Source organism: Ambystoma mexicanum, chromosome 4p (genome assembly GCF_040938575.1).
Source record: "Ambystoma mexicanum isolate Mex_15411 chromosome 4p, UKY_AmexF1_1, whole genome shotgun sequence".
NCBI classification, from domain to species: Eukaryota; Metazoa; Chordata; class Amphibia; order Caudata; family Ambystomatidae; genus Ambystoma; species Ambystoma mexicanum.
Genome location: NC_090927.1, coordinates 309,934,291 through 309,960,505, shown reverse-complemented (window position 1 = coordinate 309,960,505; position 26,215 = coordinate 309,934,291). Strand labels below are relative to the sequence as shown.

General features: G+C 46.3%; 1 protein-coding gene across 4 annotated transcripts in view; it reads right to left on the bottom strand.

Moving 5' to 3' along the window:
• Positions 1-26,215, bottom strand: part of ATAD2B (ATPase family AAA domain containing 2B) — a 3,113,054-nt gene that overhangs the window by 1,823,264 nt on the left and 1,263,575 nt on the right. For all 4 annotated transcript variants that reach the window (XM_069605879.1, XM_069605877.1, XM_069605876.1 and 1 more), the window contains exon 15: positions 13,821-13,911. In XM_069605879.1, coding sequence (XP_069461980.1) covers positions 13,821-13,911 — 91 coding nt within the window. The remainder of the gene's footprint in view (positions 1-13,820; positions 13,912-26,215) is intronic.

The following is a 26,215-nucleotide window of genomic DNA, read 5'->3' as shown; positions in this document are numbered from 1 at the left end:
ATATAGTGGTCTACCTTGGTAGAATAGTCACAGTTCTGTGTTTGCAGCCGAAACTTTGGTGTCACCTTCCTGCCAAATTTCAGCCTCCCAGTTTCCAGCGATCCTGCTCGGGAAGGACTCCTACAACCTCGAATGGAAGGATGCCTGCCGTCTGTGCGGTGGCCGTCAATGGCACTTACCTTCCCGTATTCTGTGAAGTGGGATGCATCGGTGCATTCTGCATTTTTCAATCACCAAGGGTTGCACTCTGCTCCTGGACCGAACCGGAAGAATCATTGCACCCGCAGCTCCTGGGCACTGCTCACTGAAAACAATGGTAGGGAATCCAACCTCCTGCGAGCCCCAGTCTACCCATTCATTCATCTAAGAAAATCGAAGTCAGGGGGGAAAATAAATGCCAAGTATTTGCCTCCCCCTGTCCTCCATAGGATAACATTGAGAACACATCTCTTTGTATGCTTCAATTCCACTGCATTTTAGTCATTGCACCTGAGCAGTAAAACCTGAAAGATAAGAATACATTTTAGTTGCCCAGTAACAATCACCAGCACAAGTAACTTTCCTGCATCAGATACACTCTGAGGAGAAGCATTGTGACTTTTCGGCACAAGGCCCCACTGTCCTTAGCGATTGGACTGCTGAAGGTAGGGAAGATCACTAGTGACTTGGTTCCTTCTTATTGCATCACTTTACTTACCTCTTATTGATTTGAGTCATTTAATGCATTTTAAGAACCTACAAATCCATCTTAACATGCACTAGTCTCTTGTGTATCCTAACATTCCATGACACTGCCTTTTGGTAGTCAAACCTGGGTAATACCAGCTGAAAAAGGGCACATTTTACTCACCTATTAACTTCTGCATCTCTTTTGAACAATCACCAACAGAAGTAACTTTCTGATAGATACATTCTGGGGAGAAGCATTGTGGCACCTGTGACTGTTAGAGAGAATTCTCAAAAAATGTGCTAATTCCCTTCATCTTAGAGATCCCCAGCAACTGCTGGATTTTGAGGACTTGACTTGTTTTACCTGGAGAGAGTGTGCCCCCATTTTCCCACTCTCTCATGTGTGTTGAAATGTGGTTTACTCTTGTGTTTTCTTTGGTTATGGAGTTTTAGACAACTCCATAGGCATCATCTTTTCATGTGTGTCACACAGCACCCTCAGTGCAGCAGCACAGGGAAACCTTTTAAGACTATCCCAAGGTTTAAATACCTTCTCTGGGATAAACGGTTTCTCAGAGTAAGTAAAGTGAAATTGACTTTTAAATTCCTAGACCCAGCACACCCTATCTTACAATAGAGTGCTGGAGGGGTTACCTAGTATCCCCTGTGTCTAGATACTCATGTAGCAGTCAAATGCTACCCTTTCCTCTCGAAATGGCCGGTGGCAGTGGTTTTACAACAAACTACCATGATTTTTCCCCACCGCGAACAACGCTAGCATTAAATCGCGGGAGCCATGTTTTTCAAGATGGTGTCTGAGCCCCCTTAGTAAAAACAGGTCCCGGTCTTCTTTTTTCGCTGTTTCTTTGTGGAAAGGTCCTTCTAGAGTTTTGCTCTGCGCGCCAAACCAGATTTGGTACCTTTGTTAATTCGCCTTTGGCGGGCTTCAGGAGTGAAGCCCGCTTCTGGCACCAGAGTGTCTGGGGTAGGCAGGAAGTGAGGGAGGTGCCTGAAAATCCCTGTGCTTTGTCTCCTAGGAGACCCAAATGCACTCTGGTGCGATTGGCTGGCTGACTGTCCGGCAAGGGCAGCCACCCTGCTGGGTGAGTGGCAGCTAGGATGGCATGAAGGGGAGAAAACTGGATAAAAGGCAAGTCTCTTGGCTTGGAAGGCAGAGTTGACCCCTGGAACGAAAGAGCCAAGACAAGCTTGAAGAGGAAGGCTGCTGCAACTCCTGGACCATTGGTTTGCCCGGTGAAGCCCTGCTGCAGGTTTGAATCGCTAAGTTCATCTCGACAGAGAAGCCCCGCAAGGACGACTTCTCCCTTCGAGTTGGTGGGACCAATCAACTCGACACTAAGCCACCTGGATACCATTCTCAGATCTGGTTGTATTTTCCTCAGAGTGCTGCAGGAAACCAAATAACCAGGGAGAGGGACACCAGCTTGTGTGCTTGAGTACAGCTACCGGAATTGAATATTTGCCCGTTTGCAGCTTTTTGACCCCACGACTGAGGCCCAGGAACAGCAAGATCTGCAGGAACTGCAGGAACAGAGGTCACCAGCTGCATCTTTTTCTTCATTTGTAAAGGTACTGTAAAATCAGAGTACTTACCACTCGTGGTGAAAGTGCTTGAAACCTTCCCAACTCACAGGCCTAATCAGCTCGTGACCCAACATATGATTCTTCTTGCTACAAACTATTCCTAAGAACTGTTGCAGAGACCTTTCCGTTTATCTACTAGAACTGCTTTATCCTATCCAAGACTTTAGCCCATTGACTTTGGCCTAGCCTATTGAATTGACTCTTCTGGTGAACTCAACATATCTGCACTGCCTAAGAAATAACTGTATTCCTTCTGTGTTCTGATAACCTATGCCTTTTTGCTCCTCCTTCAAAGCATTCGGAATGCCTCAGAAACTTACATTGTACAGTACTGAAGTACATTTGTGTGTGATTATATTGCCTCCTTATGAATGTTTTATAACTGACAGTTAAATACATTAATAAGTATTTAACAAAGAAACCTTTAGTGTAAGAGTTTATTTGAACATCTGTGATTGTAGACCTCTGTGAAACATCATTACAGCTCACATTCCCTCTTGAGATAAGCCTGGATGCTCAGCTCCGCTACCAAAAACTGTGGTACAGACTTGTACAAAAGGTTGGTTTTGCTTACACCTGTAGTCCTAGTTGTGTGTAGTGGTCCCAAAGGGTACTGCATACAAACTTTGCCTAACAGCGATGTTTTGGCACAAGGCCCCATTCTTCGTAGGGATTGGACGCCTGAAGTTTTGGAACATCACTTGTGACTTGGTTCCATCTTTAGTTATGTTATGTTGCTTTGCATTTATATAGCGCCTTATGTACCATTAGTATGATCTCAAGGCACTGGTAGGTTGAACGCCCTCGGGAACCGAAGTTGAAGTTAGTAGAGAGAGAGTAATAAGGTGCGTGTGAGCACCAGATATGTGTGCAGCAGGTGTGGCATTCGTGTGATAACTGCTTCTTAGCGGTAGGTGTGGTGGTTGGGAGATCAAGAGTATGTGTTCTCTCTGGCAGGTTGTTATCCAGACCGATTCTGGCAGCGTTAGGCCTGAGGAGAACGCCTAGGCTGGAGGGTGTGTAACCAGCTGTGTTTAGTTAGAATGATGGGGAGTATGAGGCAAGTGATGGTATGAGAACAGCGATACCGAATGGTGTCATAGTATTGCTGTGTTCTAGTTGTGTGGTGGTGTGAAGAAGAGAGTAAGCGTGGAGATGTGATATGGTGGTTTACCTTAGGTGCTTGAGATCGAGCACACTCCAACCCTTCCATGCACTCTAATCATTTTTTGCACAGTGTCCATTCCCCGCCCTCTGTCTGTTCCGTGCATTCCATCCTTTGCATGTACTCGCTCTGTTCTATGCACACTATCAGTTCGATCAGTTCTATATATTCCTTCTGATCAATGCACTTCGTCCGATCTATGCATGTTATCCCTTCATCATCCGGTCTGCTCATTTCACTCGTTCTACCCACGTTATCCGTTCTCCATGCATCATCCATCCACGTACTTGACCTGTTCCATACACCCTGTTTCACCCGTTCCATCCACATACGTCATCCGTTCATCCACATACGCCATCCGTTCCACCTACTTCACCCGGTTCGTCCACACATTTCTTTCGTTTCACCCACTTCACCCGTTCCACCCGCATACTTCACCCTTTCGTTCCACCCACTTCATCCTTTCGTTCCACCCACTTCATCCTTTCGTTCCACCCACTTCACCCGTTCCATCCAAATACATCACCCGTTCCATCCAAATACATCACCCGTTCCATCCAAATACATCACCCGTTCGCTCCACACTCTACATCCGTTCCAATCAACATGCCTGACCCGTTCCTTCCATCCACATCACCCGTTCTGTCCACATACATCAACCATCCGCTCAACACCCTACATCCACTCCACGCTCTCATCCGCTCCACGCTCTCATCCGCTCCACGCTCTCATTCATTCCGCGCTCTCATCCGCTCTACGCTCTCATCCGCTCTACGCACTTCATCTTCTCCACGACATTCATCAACTCCACCGACTTCGTCTGCTCCACTCACTTCATCCATTCATCTTGCATTATCGGTTCAACCCATGTCACTTGTCGCACGCACTCGATCCGTCCCATGTTCTCCATCCATCCATCCATGCACCCGTCTCATGAACTTGAATCGTCTATTCTATTTGTTTCATTTATACCATGCACTCTTACATTCCATGCCATCTATCTTTTTCATGCACTCTACCTGTTCCGTGCACTCTGTGCAATCATCCGTATCATGTATTCATCTTTTCCATCCTCTCGTCCATGTTGTTCCTCTCGTCCATTCCATTCAATTCATCCATTTCAACTACTTTACTGCTTTCATACAATGTATTCTTTTTTTCCACTTCACCGCTTTGATCTACTTTACTCATTCTATTCTGTTTGTCCTTTTTAGTTTACATTAGAGGTTATTCATGTTATTTTTATTTATGATCTAGTAGTTTGGGCTAGTTGAATTGCTGTTATCCATTTTATTCCTCTCGTCCACTTTGATCCTCTTGACCATTACATTTATTTCATCCATTTCATTAATTTCACTGCTTTGATCCTTTTTACTCATTCTATTTTGTTTGTCCTTTTCAGTTTACCTTAGAGGTTATTAGTTTTCGATTTCGCGCTCGGATCATGGTGCTGGATTACTATTTATGATCTAGCATTGAGTTGCTGTTATCTAGTTTGAGTTAGGTGTCGGTTTTAGGGGAAGAGCCATGTTTTCAATAATTTGAGGAAAGACATTAGGTCCTCGGTGAGTCGGATGTGGTGTGGGAGTGCGTTCCACAGAGTGGGGGCAAAGGCTGAAAATGATGACCCACCTAACCTGACCGAGTTTGTTTTTGGTATGACTAGGACGCCGGCTGAGCTTGATCTTCGAGTATGTGCAGGGTGATAGGGTTTTAGTTTGTCTTGAAGATATTGAGATCTGGTTTTATGCAGTGCTCGGTGAGAAATGCATAAGGTTTTGAAGGTCACCCTTCGGGCAACCGGAAGCCAGCGCAGAGTTTTGAGGGCTGGGGAGATGTGGTCTCTTGGGCCAAGCGCTATTAGCAGTTTGGCTGCAGCGTTTTGTGCTCTTTGCAGTTTAGTCAGTTGGTAAGCGTGGACTCCGAGGTAGAGGGAGTAGCATAGTCCAGTCTTGATATAACAATTGATTGGACCGTGGAGAGTCTGTTGGGAAAGGAGAGGTATGGAAAAAAGCGCCTAAGAGTTTTAAGGTGGTAGTGGCAGGACTTTGAGACGTTGTTGACATGGCGCGAGAGGGTTAGGTCTGAGTCTAGGGTGCATCCAGGGTTTTTTACTGAATTAGAGGGTGTCGGTGAGTTGCCCATGGCAGATGGCCAGGGTAGTGCATGTGGAAGAAGTTCAGTGTTGCCACATACCATGATTTCGGTTTTGGAAGGGTTTAGCAAGAGATGGTTTGTGGTCATCCAGAGATCTATGTCGAGGAGGCAGGAAGCGAGTTCAGGTTGGCAGTTGGCTTTTGAGTTCAGGAGTTTTAGAATTAGTTGTGTCATCGGCGTAGTTGTAGCACAGGATGTTGTGCGAACAAATTATTTGTGGGAGTGTGGCCATGTAGAGGTTACACAGGAGGGCTGATAGGCATGCTCCTTGTGGAACTCCAGTGTCGACTGGTCGGGCTTTGGAGGAATAGGTGGCGAGTAGGGTTATTTGGTTCCTATTATTAAGGAAGGATGCTATCCATTTGAGAGCGGTTCCACGAATTCCTAGGGAGTGGAGGCAGTCAAGGAGGATTGAGTGGTTGATTGTGTCGAAGGTGGCGGATAGGTCAAGAAGGATTAATGCGGCGCATCCAGCAGAATCTGCTGTGTTTTTAAGGTCATCCTAGATTGAGGTTAGGGTGGTTTTGATTCTGTGTCGGGCTCTGAAGCCTGATTGAGCGGGGTCTAGGAGATTGTTGGCTTCGACAAAGGCATTTAGTTGGGAGTAGGCGGTTCGGTCAATGAGTTTGGCAAGGAACCTGGTGTTTGAGATGGGGCGGTAGTTTTTGGGCTCGAGAGGTTCGAGGGAAGGTTTCACATGAACCGTTTTGAATGCGTCGGGAAAAATTCCCTAGGAAAGGGAGTCATTTATGATGGTTCTTGCGTGTTCTCCTGATGAGGTGGATGCAAACATTTCTTTGAGGGTTGTGGCTGGGCAAGGGTCCAGCGGAGAGCCGGATGGTTTTCGGGCAGAGAGAAGTTTGAGAAATTAGTCGGTTGATATTGGAGTGAAGGAGGCGAACGTTGGTTGGGCAGTGGTCGCAGGCGATGGGTTGACCGGTAGGGTGGGTAGATTGCGTGGTGGGTGTAAGAAAGCTAGTTTGTTGGTTAGAGAGTTTGTTCTTTCGAGCAATGTGGTTTAAAAGTGTAGAGAGAGTGAATCGCACAGTGATTGTGAGGGGGTGGGAAGGGTGGTGGTACATGATGGTTTGGTGAATTCGGCGATGATTTTGTGGAGTTCTTTGCTGGGGTTTTTACAGTTTAGGATTCGGGAAGTATAATGGGCTTTTTTAGATTTCTGAATTTCGGCCTAGTATTGGCAATGGTGCCGGGCTAAAGTGGATCTGCTACTGGCTGTTTTCTCTTTCTGCCATGTGCGTTCTAGGGATTTCTATAGTCGTTTAGTGGTCTTCAGTTCTGGTGTGAACCATCGAGGGAAAAGGCCATGGCAAGCTGATGGTTTGCAAGAGGGGGTGAGTGGGATTAGTGAGGTGTTTAGCAACGAGTCAAAGGCGTCAGAGGTTACGTGTTCGTCGGGTAGGCTGGTAGAGGGAGGAGACTGGAGGAGAGCATCGGCTATGTCAGGAGTGATTTTTAGTTTCTTCCAGCATTTGCGTAGAATTGGAGGTTCTGGTTCAGGTAAGGGGAGCGGGTTGGGAGAGCGAATGGCGAAAGAAACAATGAAGTGATCGGACCAGATGATCGGGGTGGGGGGTTTAGGTGTATTAAGTTGTGGGTGGTAAAGATGGCATCAAGAGTGTATCCTTTATAGTGAGTCGGTCTGTTTATGTGGGTATGGAGGTTAATCGCGTCTAGGCTGTCAATCAGAGAGTGGGTCATACGGTTGGTGGGGATGTCAAGCCAAATGTTGAAATCTCCTAGAAGGGTGAGGATAGGATGGTTTAGTTGGAGGGTGGCAATAGAGTCGCAGAGGTTGTTTGAGAATGGTCTATCATAGCCTGGGGGTCTGTAGATGATTAGGAAGCTATGAGAGAACGAAGGGGGGAGGGATAGTTTCACGAGGAGTGATTTGCAGGAAGGAATGGATGGCTGGTTGTCGATGATTGAGGCATGGAAGTGAAACTTGAAGGCGATTGCTATTCCTCCTCCTCTAGAGGGGTGGTTCAGTGGGATGAGGGAGTAGTTTGGGGGGAAGGCTTCATTGGCGATAGGGGCGAAGTCGTCAGAGAACTAGGTTTCCGTGATAAAGACCAGGTCTGGTTTATCAAAGGCGAGGAGGTCAAAGATGCTGAGTGTTTTTTGCTACGGATTGGGCGTTAAAAAGGATGCAGTTTACTTCAGTGCAGGAGGGTGAGGGGGATGCAGAGGTGTGGGGTGGGAGGGGAGATGGTGGAAAATGGGGAGCGAGAGGGTGGGGTTGGTTGGTGGTCGATGGGAAGAGTAGGCGGGCAGTTGAGTTGGTGGTTTGGGGGGGGGGCGGTTGGACTGGGGTGACGGGTTGATTGGATTTAGGTCAGATCTTCTGAAATTGTGGCGCAGGGGGTTAGGAGTTTCAATTGTGGTCGGTGAGAATTCAAGGGAGAGGGGTTTCAGGTGGGGTGAGGCGGGGAGGTGGTGATGGTCGAGATTGGGAGGAAGAGGTGGTGGGTCGGGACAGGAGTGGCGATGAGTACTAAGCGAATGAGGGAGACCAGGTATGTTTTCTCTTCAGTGTTTTTGTTGCGGTTGGTGTGCGAGATAGTGTGCAGGGGTTGGAGAGGGAGGCGGCTACTGTTCTTGCCAGGGCGAGGCGTGAAGTTTTAGGGATGGGAAGGATTTATTTACCTCTTGTAGTGTTTAAGTTATTTGAATTCATTTTAAGAAGCTATGGTGAATGAATACATGTTCATTATTGAGTATTGTGCAATAAAATCACCTGCGATAATCATTTTTAGTGTGTGTTTAAGGCCTAGATTAAATATTGCATTTTTATACATTCCTGTCTAAATTGAATTATTGTGTGCTTCACTGTGTGGACTCATTGTGGACCCCTGACTCCACTAATTTTTCTGAGAATAGCTCTGACTGCTCTCCACGCTTACCTCGATTAGGTTTTGGATAACCTCTCAAAGTTCCCCTCTTTACTAGAACTAGGATGGCCTCCTAAAATATGTCCATCATGCCAGATTCTAGAAATCCATCTTAACAGTGAAAAACCTGCACGGAACCTGGAACTCTTGCAATGTTTCTTCTTCTTCTTTTGTCCTTTTGAACTACTACAGACCATTCCTCAGTGCACCCCCCCATGCCAGCTGCCGCTGACCTCGAATGGGTTTATCGCATCTTCCCTTATGGAGGAAGGGGAAAGATTCTGACTCACGTTCTTGAATCACTTTCGGCTGCATCAATCAACACGATGTGCAGTCTTACATGTCGTGACCTTCACCAAGAAAGTAAAAGCAAATGCGGCGCTGGACAAAACTGACATCCGAAGCCCACAAGTCCATGCAGGGCTTGACACCCGAGGACTTTGTCCAATTTGGCATCACGACGAATAGGAAGAACGGAAGGTAGGAATTCGAGAAAACAAATAGGTTTTAAAGGAATGTTCCTAAAGCGAGCACAGTGCGCTGGACCAAGGGACTGAGGTCACGGGGAGCCAAGTTTCTGAAGAGTAGCTGCACTGGGGAGATAGATATCCAAGATAAGAAGTCTGTGGGAGGAAGGAGTCCATTAGAAATACTTGAACTGCCTGCTGGCTCAGTCAACGCTGGCTCAGACTAAGATTCTAAGGCTTCTGAAAGGAATGGCGTTGGGACCTATGACTAAGGGCACTAGCATCTTTGTTCTAGTTAGGGAAGGACATTTTAAAGGTTTAGTGCTTTTTTTGTAAGGAGCTTTGAATGCCCTTTACTACGTATCAGTTCTCTAATCTGGTTCATACTTACCTGGACTTTTTCCACTTGTGTTAATATGGATTTCTAAAATCAGACCCTGGTGGGAGGATTTTAGGAGGACAACTGTTAGGGAGAATTCTCTTATGAGGCTGATTTCCCAAACCTAGTGAGTCCCCCCCAGCAGCTTTGCTGGATTTTTGGGGTTTGTTTTTTTCTCCTGCTAAGAGTGAGACTCTTTTCCTCCCACTCTTGGGCATGATTTGAGGTATGTCTGACTTTTTGTGTTCTTATGGGCTATGTTTTTTTTTTTTTTTACTCCATAGGGTATCATCTGTTTTTGTGTAGGTGTTACACAGCACCCTCAGTGCAGTAACACAGGGGTGTCATAGTGACTCCCAAACATAGACTCCATACCCTGGGACTGACTACTGTCTCCCAGGGCATGTAAAGTCACCATTGACTTTACTAGTCCAGAATTGTGAACAGAACCAGTACAAACCATCATATTGTGGAAGTACTGGAAGGGGTTAATTCGATTGCCCGTGGGTCTGTTTTCAATGGGGCACTGTCCAGTCCCCCCTTGTCGAGTTTCTGGCTGGTGGCAGTGGTTACCAAGCAAAATATTCCACCGGAATATTTCCTATGGGATTTTCCCATTGATTTTAAACGCACCACTTTTTGGTGCAATGTTAAAGATACCGCCGGTTTATTTAATATTAAATCACCGGTTGGGTCTTTTTGCCAGAACTCTTTTCTAAAATGGTGTTCGTGTCCGTCTCTGTAACTCCAACCAAGGTCGGGCCTTTTGTTCCACTTTTTGGCGGGCTTCTCCACAGAAGCCCTCCAACTGGTGCCACTCTGTCTGGGTTCCATAGGATATGTGGGTGGGGGAATTGGCACCCTGGACTGCGTTGCCTTAGCAACTCAAGTCGCACTCTGTTCTGATTGGGCCAGTGGTGAGCCGCCCGGCCCACCACTTAGCATGTTTGAGTGACAGCTAGGCTGTTGAATGGGGGTTTTTCTGCATAAAAGCAGGGCTTTTGGGACTGGAACTTCAGAAGTCACCACAGGACCTAAGAAATCCGAAGAGGGGAGAAGCTGAGCCATCTCCAACGACAACACCACCGGTGGAGCCCTGCTGAAACGACCTCACCACTTTCCTGACGACAAGAGAAAGAGTCTTCTTCCTCTGAGCTGGTGGGATCAACCAGTTCGCCATTTCGCCTTCCAGGACATCTCTTGGTCGAATCGGCCGTGCCAAGCACCCCGGCGGCCGGATTGCCAAGCTGCACCAATGTGACCGTGAATACCAGGAACACACCTTTTCACCGACGAACTCCGCGGCTGGTTTCTTCCCTGGGCAGTGCAACGTCTCCAAGTTTCCTCCTCGACGAGATCCTCTCTTCTCCTGGTCGAAACCACGAACTGCACCCGCTGCCAGGAACAACTGGTACCGCTGGAGCTTCCTCACTCTTTAAGGTACTGTGTTCTACCTGGCCTCCCTTTCTTCGGTTTGCTCAAGGTGACCCTTAAATCCTTGGCTTTCCAACTGGGTTGTCCCCCAGACCTTCCAACTTTGTCTTTTGAACCACCCCAACCTCTTTTGAACATTTCTACAAAGACTTGAATGCATTGCTAAACCGTGTGATCTTGGGCACATTTCGCCTTGCTCCATTCAAAGTGGGCCTGGCCTATGAACTTTGGCTCTACAGTATACCCTGACTTCAGTAACTTGATTTTGTCTCTTAAAAGTGTTGAGAACTGTCATTTTTATGACCTGCCTTTTTCTCTCCCTTTAACCTAATTATTGGAGTGCCATCGGAGTTACACGCTCACCTCTGTTTTGACAAAAAAGTGGTGTTTTAACTTAGACTTGTCTAGTAATTGCTAAGGGAGGTGTAAATACTTTTCTGATTCTGTTGGAACTTGCTTTTGATTAATAGTGCTAGTGTATTTTCTAAAGTGTGTGTTAAATAAATAATTATATACTTTTGATACAAAGCTCCGGTCAGTGTTTGCTTGTTCTACTGTGTTTTTGGCACTATTGTGTATCCTCTGTATACAGCCTAACTCTTCGTGAGAGAAGTCTGACTGCTCAGCCACAGCTACCAGGTAAATCTGGGTGGTACAGACTTCTACCAATTGGGTTTACTACTTGCTCCTGTAGTCTTAATCTTTTTGCAGTGGTCCCCAAGGGAACTGCACAGGATTCTGCCTAACAACAACCAATTTCTGTTAACCAGGGAAGACGCAGAGGTTAGCCAAAATCCAATCAGGGTGCAGTGGGAGATCAGTAAAGGCTTAGTCTCAGGAAAACTGAGGGTTGTCTAGGGCTACAAGTAGTCCACGCAGAACGCCACCAATAATTCAAGTTACTCAATAAGTATATAAAAATACAATGATTTATTAGGCCTTTGTGAACACAAAGCATACAGATAAAATCACAGCAAAAAGTAAAGTAATGTCATAAAAAGCCATATATCACATATATACTTTCACTGTTAGAAATAAGATTGCATATGCATTAAATACCAGTATTCAACCGGTAAATCAGATGCAGAAAAAACAGAATAGTTAGAATAAGCACAAACCCAGCTCCGTCTATCTTATGAAGTTCAACCCTAGATGTATGGGGCCTTGTGCCCAAAAAGTCACAAGTTCCAACTATGGCTTCTTCAGGGAAGGTATTGCAGAACTGATGCAGTGATAGTGCTTTGAAAGTTCTTTAAGGTAAGTAATTACTTCAAGTCTGGAAAGTACCCTCACTCTATCTGATTTTCCAAGGTTATTCTTGGGAGAGGATCCTTAGCCAGTTTCAACGACCATTTAGGGACAAGAGCTCCACACTTACTTTCACCCTTTGGGAAACAGGGGGGTACAGAAATGGGTATGTATGTTAACCTACCCCCTGAATGCGATTCTTTCAGGTGACACTGCAGGCCTTATGGAATTCACTGGGGACACAAGCCTCTGTCCTTTGTTCAGGTTAGGAAAGTCCAGCAGTCGCAGGTGCAGAGGTCACTTTTCAGGTCTGAAGCTGGTTGCAGTGCTCACCAGATGGTTCCAGGCAACCTCTTGAAGAAGACTCCCAACGGAAGAAAATATGCGGACTAGCAGTGCATACCCCTCAGAACAGCTCACAGAGATTGTTCCAGTGGAGGTCACCATGGTCAGGCTGCGACAGGCGATCTTCCAGCGGTGAACACAGAAGCAGCCCCAGCACAGATTCCCTTGTCGTGAGCTGGCTGAAACTGCAAGAACAGGTGGCTTATGGCATGAGCTGAAGATCTTGCCAAGTCTCAAGGCTCTGCTCAGAATGACAGCTGCAGAAAGGTAGCCCAAAGGGAGCTGGTCAGTCCACATGGTGGTCCAGGGACTCTTCCAAAGGCTTCTAAGGCACAGATCATTGAGCAAGTGTCGAGACTGGTTGTTCCCATAAGACCAAAGGTCGTAGCACCAATGAGGGTCTTTTGAGATCAGACATAGGAGCAGTAGGAGCAGGGCTTTACCGGACAATTCCCTGCAGTCAATGCTGGTAAGATGTAGGAGTTATGCTCGGGCCATCAGCGGGCTGCTCTTATACGTAGAAGTCTTGGTCCCAAAAATGATCAACTAGCAACAAGATCCCTCCTTTTATCCAAGATTCAGGCTCGCAGCTAACCCAAGTCCACCAATGGTAAGGCTCTGCAACATTCAAACTGTCCAGGGTTGTCCAGCAACAGAATTTCGGGCACCAGAGGATGTGGACTGGGACCAGACAGTCCAAGCCCCCCGTCCCACCCACTGGTAGCAGCTTTTACCAGGAAAAGGGTTACAATATATGGCACTTCCAGGACTCGGAAAGCAGGAAGCAGGCCAAAGGACAAGCGAAAATCTTGAGTCACAGACATTTTGCCAGGTTAGCCAGCTTTAGTAGCCATTCAAGGTAAATGCCAAACTGCACAAGAGAAATATCACTAACATGGTCAACACCACAGCTGCCACCAGCTGGTCTTAGGCACATCGGCAAAGTAACCAAAAAGCCATTTGGTAAAAGGTTCTACGGATACAAAGTATCCTAGCTGCACATCACTATAAGATGATGAGTGCAATTGACAAACCTCAAGAATTCCAAAAGAATGACAGTCTCTCACTACTGACAGTCTTCCGCTTTAGTCAGTTTCCCATAAGAATGAGGAAAACAAGCAAGTGAACTAGAATAGGGGTTCCTCTCAAACTGGTTCTGAACATCCTTCAAAACAGATTTAGCCTGAATGTACAAGGTGGGGACTGCTGTTGGCACTCAAATAAAGGCGGGAGGACTCAGGCCCAAAAAAAAAAAAAGAAAAAGTACATGCGCAGCAGTAAACCATTCTGATGTTTAAAGTAGCATCATTTTTTGTAGTGCAATTCAGATGATGCATACATCAGCATAAGCGCATAACTAAGTATGATAAGGCAAAAAGGGCACAAGAGTAACTCATGTTGAATTAAACATGGCCATTTAAAAAATAAATCTTTCCACTCACCAACACATTTCTCAGCAACCTCTTCTAAGAAGGCATCAGACAATGTTGGATTCCAGTCCCTGGTATGAATTTGTAAAATGTGCTTTCTTGCCTGAAGAAAATAAATGGGGATATTTATCAGTTTTGGGTTCTCACAAGGTAAGAGCTTGATAATTTATAGAAAGACTTGTAACTGCAAGAACACACTCATGTTGGCTGTAGAAAATATATGCCGGTATAGCCCCTAAGAAGATTTTCATTCCTGATATGTGCTAGTGTTTCCCTGTAAAACATGGTGCCTCATTTCAAGTTTGGCGGTGTGGGAAAAAAGTTGTAGTTATTCCGTTACCGCCACTTATCCCGCACCATCAAACTACAAGTTTGCCAGTGGTGTGGCCTGATTTACCTGCAACCAAGAAATGGAGGTAACGCGGGGCTCCCCTGCGGCAAATAACAGCCGATATTACTAGCACCGGTAATACTGGCAATCCCAAGTACTCCATGGACTGGGGATTTACCCTTACTGGCACCTGTAATCTGATGGTAATTCCGTCAGACCAGGTGGCGGTAACAGTAATTGTTTGGTGGAATCCCGCCAGATTTACTGGCGGGATACCACCAAACATAATAAGCCCCATGGTGTCATGCAGCCAATGCCTAAAATATACCAATGTTGTGTTTGTGGTTTTTCTTTCTGAATACCGATGCAGGAGTAATAAGGCTTCAATCTTAGGAGAGGGCGGAATTAGTGTAAGGTACAGATCATAGAAAAATACACTAAGTAAGAGTGTTCAGGTAGTATTTGCTGAAAACGTACTCCATCATAAAACAAACAAACAGTTTGTGCATTATGTTAATTGTACACAAGCTAAGTAAGCACCAAGTGCAAATATAAAACAGTAAAGATGCCCATAGTGACACCAAGAACACTTTAAAACACAAGCACAAAGTGGTTAGGGAGATTTTCTATCTTTGTAACCATCTCCCCCTGTTCCTATTGCTGGATTATCTGGACTTTTTCACTGACCTTGTAGGTGAGACTTTATTTCACTCACCTCCTGCATTCAATTTTGTTTTGGGGACACTGGGGTTTACAGTTTGAGGAGACATCTCCCCCTTTTCCTGGCATCCATTCTCGCAAAGTCGTTTTGGTTGTACTGGATATCCCACATGTCTACCAGTGGGGTAGTAGATAACGCCTTTTTATGACGTGTTTTTTATTCAGGCATCACAAGCCACCTTACATTGACTATTATGCAGCAATTTCAAGCCCCTTTTTCTTTGTCCTTAATAACTTGTTTACTACTTGTGGTAGTCGTTACATTTTTACCCTTTTTTGCGGATGCTGTGAGACAGGCATGGTATCGAGAGAGACAGACTCAAAAGTAACAGTTCTAAAACCTTTATTTATAAACTTTGTTGGGTTGGTGGAATGCCTACCTGGCCCTAACTGTAAAGGAGTGGCTCCCTTAACTGATGCTTCCAAGGGCCGTCGAAGTCCGTAAGTCCAAAACCAAAGTCGGTCTGTGTCTAAACCTATGCTTGCCCTCACTCTTAGACAAAATGTGTTCAGGGATCTTCTTAAAGAAAAATGGTGGTTAAAATAGACACAGCTGGTTTCAGGTAGTCTTACCAATAGGTGTAGTTCTGCCAGTACAAAATTGTTAAACTCAAAAGGGTTGCCTGGGAACCTTCACCCATGGCTCTTGCTGCAAGTCAATAGATATCACAATGTCTCTGGGTCTCCCCTTACTCAGGCTACGATCCTTCCAGTTCCAAACAAAAAAGGCAGTTCCTGTTGGGCCTCTCAGGGTTCCCTTCCCCAAGGTTTAGGCATTTCTTCTTCAAGTTCAACGATGTCTTTTGTGGGACTCTCAGGAATCAATTTACAAAGCCTAGACCCCTCTTCTCCAAACTCAACAATATCTTCTGTGGGCCTTTCAGGGTGCCCTTCCCCAAGCCTAGGCCCCTCTGGTTTCACACAAAAGTTCACCTTGTCAAGATGCACCATTTGAAACACACAATTCTTTCCATGGGGTAGTGTCAGACTTTTCGAAAATGGCAGGCTTTGGCTCCTCCCCTGCGCAACCACTCTGACTCCTGAATGCCCCCTTTTTGTACTCTGTTTCTTCCTTTTGGGCACCTTTCCCTCTTGTGCTCTTTTCCACTCGGGCTTTGTTTCTATTTCACCTCCTTTCACCTTTCTTTCCTTCTATGGTGCACACCTGCACCCTTCTCTCGTCTTTGCTGTGCCTCTTGCACACTCCTCTTGACTTTATCGTGCCACTGGCACTTTCTGTTCTTTGGTCTTGCACCTTCCTTTCTTTGAAAAGGGAAAGTGCAAGAGGCACGATACAAACTGTGGGTCTTTCATACACCCTTTTCCTATTTTTGGGTCACTCGCACCCTTTTTTTTTTTTACTTCTTACCTTGTAATTCACTTTCTCAATCTGTCGGGGCGTTCGCACCGCCTTTCCTGCTTCGGGTTGCTTGCACCCTCACTTTAGCAACTTTCACTTCGCGCCCCTTGTGCACTCTTTTTTCCTTCCTTTCTTTTCCTTCCCTTTCCGCTTTACTTTCTGCTTTCAAGCCAACGCTCCCGCTCCAGCCATCCTCACATGCCTGGGTTCCTCTCATTCACTTAGCGAGATTCACCCAGACAGCGTGGTGTCGGCGAGCAGCTCCCTGGGAAACGGGTGCGAGGTCAGGGGCTCACCACCTGTCCCTCAGACACCTCTGGGACTGACATGTCCCAGGGGAACGAGCACTGGCCTGGACACGGCCAATAAGCAGCACCTCGCCTTGCTCCAGCTTCACAGAGTCACGACCTCTTCGCCACGCTGCGTCCCCTTCTGGTACACCGGACCAGCATCTTGGCGTCCCATTCTCCTCCGGTTCTCCCAGGTTTCTCGTGTTGCTGCCTTCACGTTCCAACCAGCAATCCCAGGTCGCTCGTACTTCTTGGCAGTATCACACCTTTTGTACCTGAAGTAATTGTCAAGTGGAGTCAGGTGTAAATGATTTGGGTTGATTACCTGACCATGTCCGTCTATCAGTGGGACAATTTACTGGCGTTACATGGTAGGCCTCACTTTTTATTCTCATGTTGTTCTATGGGGAATCCTCATTGCTCCCGATTGCCTCCTCTTCGTCCTAGTACTTATTGGAAATAAGGAGTGGGAGATGGGGTGTAATTGAAAAACCCCATTAAGGCGGAGGGAGAGTGGCTTGGTGTATAATTGAGAAAGGGGGAAGATCATGTCTCGCCCTTGGGGATTCTCCTCCCAATCCCTGTGACCCTGCACTCAGGTGATCCTTCCTCGCTTGTCCACCCCCAGGGTCGGGATCCAAAAGTGATGGCCATTCCCTGGCAACCTGAATGGAAGATCCTGGGGGAGTAAGGTGGGAGAACACTGTCGGGCTTCTCACAATGCACTAATGCACACTGCCCATTTGGCTGTGATAATGCAAGTTGACTATATGTACCCAAATGGGCCCACAGTGTTTATTTTAATTCTTATTTGTATACAGTTCAAATTGAACTTTTGCAAAATACATAACTACTTATTTATTACATATACAAAAACAAAGTTCACCCCAATTAATCTTGAGGATAATAAAAACCATGCTCAAAACCAGTCTAAACACAAGCCCCAATTACATCACAATCGACCTACATACAAGCCCACTATTACTTAAGCAGTTTCTCAATATGTTGCCACAAGCGATAAAGTGACAAGAGCAATGATTCAGAGACCGAGTTTAAACAATAGCACCAAAAGTCCAGGGATTTGATCGATACACATTTACACATAAAAGGCCCCCAATATGCACATATAAACAGAATCTAAAGTAACACTCTGAAAACATGCTTTGCAGTTTCCAGAATGTTAGTAGACTTGCAAATTCGTCCTGAATGCGAGGGATTTTCAATTGAGGACCCTCTACCATTAAGAAAGGAAGTGGATTGATTCGAAGCATCATCTCACGCACCATAGGGCAAGGGTTTTCTAGAAGGAACACTTGCAGTTTCAAGAACCTGTGGATCATGTTAACATATTTATAATTATTTAACACTGACAAGAGTGTGTCATTTTTGATCCAGTCCACTGAATCACCTTTTTCTTAAAAGTACCTTTCACTCTTTCATAATCACTCACCAGTTCTTCAGGGACAGCCCAGTCTATGGTTACAAAGAATTCCTCATTTAAATGGACGAAATGCTTTCCTTTTTACGGGGCTCTGTGCTGTAGTTTCCCCCAATTCTAGACAACACTGGGCACTTTGGTTCAGCTCTCAACTTCAGGCCCAACTCACCTCTTTTCATCAGGATCTGCCCCCGCAACGAGTACAGACATGATTCTAGCCTTATACACTCTATAGGGAAAGCAGGAAAGCGCTTTAAACATGTTCTCCAAAAGAACACCTCAAGGCGATGCAGAATTGCAGGGCAGAAGCACTGCTCATAAAAGATCAGGATTCCTTCAATAGTAAAGCCTGCAGTTAGCATGGCAAGATTATTCAGCAATTAAGTTGACTGCTTGGCCTTCCTTATTTTTCCTTCTCATCTCGCATTAGTCCATGGCATCACTCAACTCAAGCCCCAGGAAAGTATATGTATTAACATACTCTATGGCCCCCAGTACAGTTCTCGTCCTTATACGATTGATTTTCTTGCCAAACACGAGCAATAACTTTGTTTATGGTCAAGCCATTTTCCTGAGCATACTCTTTCAGTACCTGCAACTGGTTTTTCATTCCACGAAAAAGGTTTGATCTAACAGCACCAAGTCGTCAGCATACAAAATGCCGGCAACCTTGATGCTACCTAACTTAGGCGGACAGTCAGGAGTTCCATTCAGCCTGTATCGGTAAATCTGCAAGATACAGGTTAAACAGAGGAGCCAGCACACATCCTTGTATGACTCCCCTTTTTATGTCCACCTGTTCTGCATTGGTACCATCATCTAAACGAACATGGGCCGCTGTATCCATGCGTAGTGATTTAATTATTTGCACCAGCCACAGAGGGCAACCCAGTCTCTGCAGCGTACACCATAATTTAGCTTGCCTGGCTGAGTCAAACGCTGCACGGAAGTCAATAAACGCCACATACAGTGACAGACTTCCTGTGCTAGATGCCTAATGCATAAATTTGTCCAGAAATGTAATTTTATGCATAGTGGAGGATCTGGGCCAAAAGCCTGTTTGGAAAGTGAGTAGGATTCCACTTTGTTCCACCCAGTCCTGGACAGCTTTAAGTACAAAAGAGGCGAACAGCTTTTCAGTTACATCCAACAGCGAAAAGTAACCTATAACTGTCTGCTAACATTCTGTCGCCTTTTTCATACACTGGTATAAGAATAGCATGTCGCCAGGTTATCGGGATAGCCTGCTCTTGACACACACTTTATCAAATAGTACTTTCAGGATGGTTGCCCACACCTGGGAAACTTTTTCCAAAATACTATTCGCTAGCCATTAGGCCCAGGGGCTCTAGATATTTTAAGTTTTAAAATTGACATTTCAATATCCAAGTGGTCAATATTAAAATACCACTCCACTTCCTGGTGTACCTCTCCACTTACTAGTACCTGCATTATTATTTAGATGGTTCAACCTATCTGCCTCCTTCATAGGATTGAAGATCTTTGTGGCAAGTCAAGATTTGCCAAATTGACCGGGACTTACCACTCAACACCCCAAACACTGGGCATTTTTAGTTGAGCCTCCAACGTCTAAGCCAGTTGTTATATTCACATTCGATAGCTCTCACTTTGATCTCCATTGTCCCAGCTTCTTCCCACATATACGTAGTCTTTCTAATCTTGTTTCTCATACTTCTTTTGGCGCCACAAATCACCACGTCAAATGACTTAGAAGGCCCTTGCCTTACAGTCACTAATGGGCTCCTATAACATGACGCCACTTTAGTAGCAAGTGCTCTTATCCAGTCCTCAATTTGATGTGCAGACCGGTAACACAGGTCACCCGTATTGGTGGAGGCAACCTGGGAAACTGCAGTAGTAGCTTTCCTTATGTTACTCGTGGGCCATGTCAAGCATGACCCTGTATTTGTTTTGTTCTTTTTCGGTAGTGACCTAATAGCATGGTTGCTATGCTCTGTCAATAGTATCGTAAGTTTGCATACGTCTTCCACGAGTGTTGCTTCCTAAGTAATAATCAAGTGTGGCCCTACTCCTGCCATTGCTCTAGGTATACCCTCCCGGCACAACCTCCCCCTTTTTCTACTATTAGAGAGAGAGTCAATCCCCAGTCTTTCGCATACGAGAGCCATTGTTTACCACAGATACTATTGTTTTTTTGACACATGATACTTTTTTCATTGATATTACCAAAAGCCGAGAAGGAGTTCAAATCTTGATAATAAACATTTAAGTCACCTCCCAAGAGTATAGCTTCATGATCAGATGTCATCAGCCAAGCCATCAAAACTAGATCAATATATTCAAAAATAGCTTTAACAGTCGAGATCCCTGGTCGTGCATACACATTTATAAGTAATAGTTTCCTACAGATTCCACCCTCTCCGTACACCACCTCCACGGCTAATACATTCCCAATTATATCTCCGAGTACAAATACGGATGAGGTTATATCCTGTCTCACCAAGATTAGAAGACCCCTCAGGGTCTGCCGCTTGTTCCGTTTGGCAGGCTCCAGGTACAAATGGAAACCTTTGATAAAAATAGGAGAGGATAGTCATTGGCCCCTAAGAGATGAGTCGTCCTCACATCTCCACATTTACACTTATCACAACCTACTACAGTCAAGGGGATACATACTTCATCATCTAATGAATAAGCTATGGATGTAAGTGCATCCTTGTGGGCACAGATCATCAAGATAGTCTCAACTACTGAGATATGCACTCGGGCCTCATTTACATTCTTTGCTTTCAACGGTTTGACAAAGTCAAAGTCTCCTGAGTTTAACACTCTTATGTTGGAATTCTGTATAATACACTCAGGAGACCAGATCGGTTCAGTCTCTTCTTCGTAAAGTCCAGGTGAGACCGCCACTATGGTACAAATCTTAGGATCCAGTAACTTATTCATACCCCCTTCCTTTGCTTTCACTCGCTCTTTTCCAGGCTGATGGCCGGGAGATATTAGGCACATCCGAGCCACACTTTCTGAGCTATCCCCCTCAACCTCTGTTCTCCCCAGTTGACTTTTGTTAGCTATGGTAAGCAGGGAGTTCTCCAGTCCCACTACTTTCACCAACTCATCTCTAACCAGCCTGCTCGTTACAGTGCTTCCAGCTTGCTATCTTTCCCTACGACTTGTAGGGACAAAATCACTGTTGAACTTAACAGGTCTTGTGACTGGGTATCAAGGTTGATACTAGCACAAGGCCTCAGTATTTTCAAGCCTCAGTCTTTGGCGCTTTGCTAAATGTCTATTTTTCCTTGAAGTGAAAGAAATCGACTTTTCTCCAGGAACATCCATCTCCAGTTCCACTGATGCCGCCACATTAAGCAGGGCTCAATTCTGAATTACCCCCTCGAACTGTGAAGTAGGTATCTGCGGAGTGGCGTTGCCCTCCTTCTGTTGGAATATTTTAGTCTGAACCAATATCTGGGGGCCATGTTGTTTCAGGTCCTCGTGAATAACTCCACAGAGTTTTAAAAGGATTTTAACTGCAAAGTGTAACATGTCACAGTTGAAACTACCATTAGTACTGGTCATGCTGGCATTGCTAATGTTTAATTTCGTCAATGGCTCCCATTTCTGTGGGATTAGGCACCAAGTCTGAATCAGGGTACAGATTCAGAGTGCCTGACATTCTTTGAGAGAGGGCGTGACCAGTCAATGAAGCTGCCGGTGGGCATGCCACCATAGCCCTTGTTGGGAAGCGGGGGCTATCGTCCCAGACTCCCAAGAAGTAGAGGGTGAGGCAGAGGAAGTGTGCTGCTAATGCATGGGCAGGCTAATGGGGTGGTGGGGTGTCAATAGTAGCAACCTCATGGGCGAGTTAGTGCCTGGAGGTATATGGTGTGTTGGGAGTGAAATGTCATTTTAGAAATAGCAGCCATATTGCAGTCGAGGCCTAATGTAACAGGGGCAGCAGTGAGAAAGGTCGGAGTTGCAGAGATTCATAATCCTTCCATTGTCTCATACTGCCAGCATTCGTATAACAGGAGGAATGTGCCCTACAAGGCCGAGAGGCGGCAGAGAGCGCCCTGCAAAAAGTTATCCCACGAGAAGGAGTGCACGTGCCTCCGACCTTCCCCCCGTCCCAGCTTTAAGTTATGGCGCCCAGATGCCACCCCATTCCAAGAGCCCAGTCTTCCAAGTAATCAGCCAGTTCCAGACCACAAACCATAAAACTGTTAGAACACCAATCGATCAGAAAGCAGGTGCAGGAAGAGGCAATGCAACAAACTTAAAAAACCACAGTGGGGAGCCTTGGAAGGGCGCTGACATGTCTGGGATCGAGCTGGGGTTGCAAGTCATACTGACCTCGAAAGTATCCTCCACGCCCATGTCTGCAGTACCAGGTGCTCGTTATAGTAGAGATAGGGAATGCATTGTTTTTATGCTTATAATTGATAATTAGCTGTAGCTTCATTTTCGATGACGTACCAGGAGGAGCCCACGTGGAAAAAGACATACAGAATGGGCTGGGACCAATGGCCCGGCATCCCTTATGGAGCAGGTAGCCTATGTATAGGGTCGCACCAACCAACCATTCCGACTTGTAACCTATGTAATTTATGTCATTGATGACATAATGTGCCCTTTCAATGTGTTGCTTGTCCTAATTTTGTCCTTTGCTGGTGCATAATTACCTTTTTGTGGAAATAAAAATTGTTCCCCTAGCAAGAGGTGCTGGTTTGTTTTTTCCCCTAGCGTGCTGTATTTTTTATGGTGTGATCGGTTTAACTACATTTTTGGTGACCCCCGACCTGATCCCAGGTTTTCCGCAAAGATGGAGGCTTCCAGACCACATCTCTGGAGGGGCTGCGCACACTTGCAGTGACCAGTCCCAAGCGCACAACCTGTACTGGTATACAGGAGATATTTTCACAGAATTCCTGTCTGCTCTTTGGAGTGAGGCACGGCTCCTAGGAAGGTGCAGGCCGTTATTGGGACCCTGTGACGGAGGAGTTCGGGTGAACACGCAGATGTAAGTACACCTCTTGTGAGTGACAAGAACGGAGGGCAAGAGTGAATGGGGAAATGTGGTATGATTGAGTGAAAGGACAGTGCAAAAGACTGCATGGCGATTTTGTATTTTTTCATATTGTTTTAAGGATAACGAGGAGAGAAGAACAAGTTACTTACCCCTGGTAACGTTCTTTCGATTGGATTTTCCTCCCACGTATTCCTCATCTTATGATAATATATCTCTCCAACTTGGCTGCTTCAGAATTTTTTATTGACAGGGGGCGCTGTATGCAGTGTCGCCGCAATGTCCCTTCAGGGCCTCCATCGACCGCTGATGACATCATCAGCATAAATAGTTCATGCAGTGCCCATTTGCTTCAGTTCTTATTTTCCCCTTCGCAGAGGAATTACCAGGCGTACCCCAAGACCATAGGCTCTCAGAAAGCATAGAGTGTAATAACACTGGGGTAGGCTAGGAGAGTCTATTAGGAATACATGGGAGGAACATCCAATCGAAAGAACGTTACCAGGGGTAAGTAACTTGTTCTTCGAATGGATAGTGTCTCCCCACCTATTCCTCAATTTATGATAGACTCCCAAGGCAGTATGAATTTGGTTTAATCATGGACCGAATGGAGGGCAGCTTTTGCAAAAAGTCCTCTCTGACTGGAGGAAGAATCCAGGCAGTAATGTTTTACATATGTATGGATAGACTACCAAGTGGCCGCTGAACAAATATCATTTATTGGGACACCCCTTTGAAGAGTCGCAGAGGTTGCCATGCCCCTTGTGGAATGAGCCCTTAAGCCTTCCAGCGGGTCCTTACCCGCTAGTCTATAGCATTCACTAATAGCCAGGATAATCCATCTAGATAGTGTTTGTTTGGTGACAGCAAGGCCCAATTTGGGACCAGTATATCCAATAAAAAGTTGATCAACCTGGCGAAATTTAGCCATTCTTGAAATATAGAAACTTAGAGCCCTTTTTGGGTCTAGTCTATGTAGTTTCTTCTCTTCTTTACCTGAATGAGGATGATATTAGAATGTTGGCAAGGTGATTTTTTGTGACAAATTGAAGTCGGAGACCATCTTCTGTATAAAAAATAAAATAAAAAAAAGAAGGTTTTACCCTGAGAATTACTGTCTTTATAGAAGGTAGTATGAGGAGGTTTGCAAGAAAGTCTGCAACTCGCTTATCCTGTGGGCTGATGTTACTGCGATAAGCAAAACAGTCTTTAATGTCAAGAGCCTTAACGTGCATGAATGTAAAGGCTCAAATGGGATACATATCAAAAACTTTAAATACAAGACTTAGGTCTCAAACAGGTACATTGAAGGGAGCTGGAGGGAATAGATTAGTAAGTCCTTTCAAAAACTGAACAATCAAAGGGATCTTAAAATATGAATACTCTTCTGAGGAACTCTAGAAAAGGAACAAGTTACTTACCTGTAAATATTGTTCTCCAGCATGGGTCTGGCATGGATTCACATGCTCATGAATACAAGAATGCATAGCACTACACACATGCACAACCACGGGAGGTGGCAAGGCTCAACATTAAGCATCTCTTACCTCCTCACCAGGCTCACCTTCAAGCGAACAGGTTGTGCAGCACTGCCTGGCCGACTCTGGACTCCTCCCTGGAATCCCGGTCGACGCAGTAGAATCTTGTGAAGGTGTGTGTCGACCTCCACGTAGCAGCCCTGCAGAAGTCCAGCAGGGGCACACCAGACAAGAACACCGTAGTAGCAGCAATCGCTCTGGTTGAATGGGCTCTCGGACGGCCGGGCCACAATCGGTTTGCCAACCGGTCACAGTGCATGATGCAGCCGGAGAGCCATCTGGCAATGGAAGACTTCGACAGGGCCTTCCCTTGGTTCACAGGGCCATAGTTCACTAACAGCTGTGAAGTCTTTCGAAAACTCTTCGTGCGGGCCACGTAGAACTTCAGCGCTCTAGCCACATCCAGCGAGTGCAAAGTCTTCTCAGCCGGCAACAAAGGCGACGGGAAGAAAACAGGTAACACCAAGGGCTCGTTGAGATGGAAGTCCGACGGCACCTTGGGCATGAATGAGGGGTTCGTCCTCAGCTCTACCCTTGTCTCGTGGAATGTCAGGTATGGAGGTTTATCAGCGAGGCCCTGGATCTCTCCCACTCGTTGTGCAGAGGTGATGGCTAAAAGAAACGCTGTCTTCTACGATAGAAACTTCAGCGGTGCCGAACAAAAGGGCTCTAATGGGGGACCCATGAGCCTAGTCGGCATCACGTTGAGCTCCCACGCTGGGGCCGGAGCCTTCACCGGTGGGAACGAGCGGAACAGTCCTTTCATGAACTCCTTCACCAGGTGGTGAGACCACAGCGACGACCGCCCCGAGTTCCGGTGTAGTGGGAGATAGCCCCCAGGTGGATCTTGATGGAGGCATGCGCCAGCCCTGCCTTGGCCAGCGACAGCAAGTACGGCAACACTTGAGGGGCCGTAATCCGTAGAGAGTTGAACATCTGTGCACGGCACCAGACAGAGAACCTCTTCCACTTATGTCCATAGCACTTAAGAGTCAAGGATGCCCTGGCCTTTGCAAGTACCTCATTGCAGTCCGCCAGGATATCGTAGCCTCTGAACTCTAGTGCTGCAGGAGCCAGGCCTGCAGGTTCAGCGATCCCAAGTCGTGATGTAGGATGGCGCCTCCTTCCCTGGCGAGAAGATCTGTGTCCGTCGGCAGTTTGACTCGGGAGGGGTGGGGGGGGGCGTTGGGCCGGGGGGAGAGAGACGCTGACAAGTCCAGAAGGTCCGGGAACCATATCTGCCTCGGCCACGCCGGTGCAACGAGGATCATCCTGCACCAGGACAGTGAGTTGACTGATGAGTCGCAAAAGCAACAGCAACGGTGGGAACGCGTACAGGAACAGGACGTCCCAGGGGAAGGAGAATGCATCGCCCATGCTGCCCGGCTGGGGAAACCTGCTGCCGAACCTCTGGCATTTGGTTTTCATCGCTGTCGCAAACAGGTCAAGCTGGGGACTGGACCATCGTCGGAATAGGAGATCCACTTGATCCTGCCAAAGCTCCCACTCGTGGCAAGAGCGCAGCTCCCTGCTGAGTGAGTCGGTGACAGTGTTTTTCACTCCTGCCAGATGAAAAGGTACCAGGAACATCCCCTGGGCGACGGCCCAGTGTCACAGATCCTGCGCTTCCTTGGATAGGGCTGGGGATCTGGTGCCCCCCTGCTTCCGGAAGTAGAACATTGTGGTGATGTTGTCGGTGAAGATCCGTACCACTTTGCC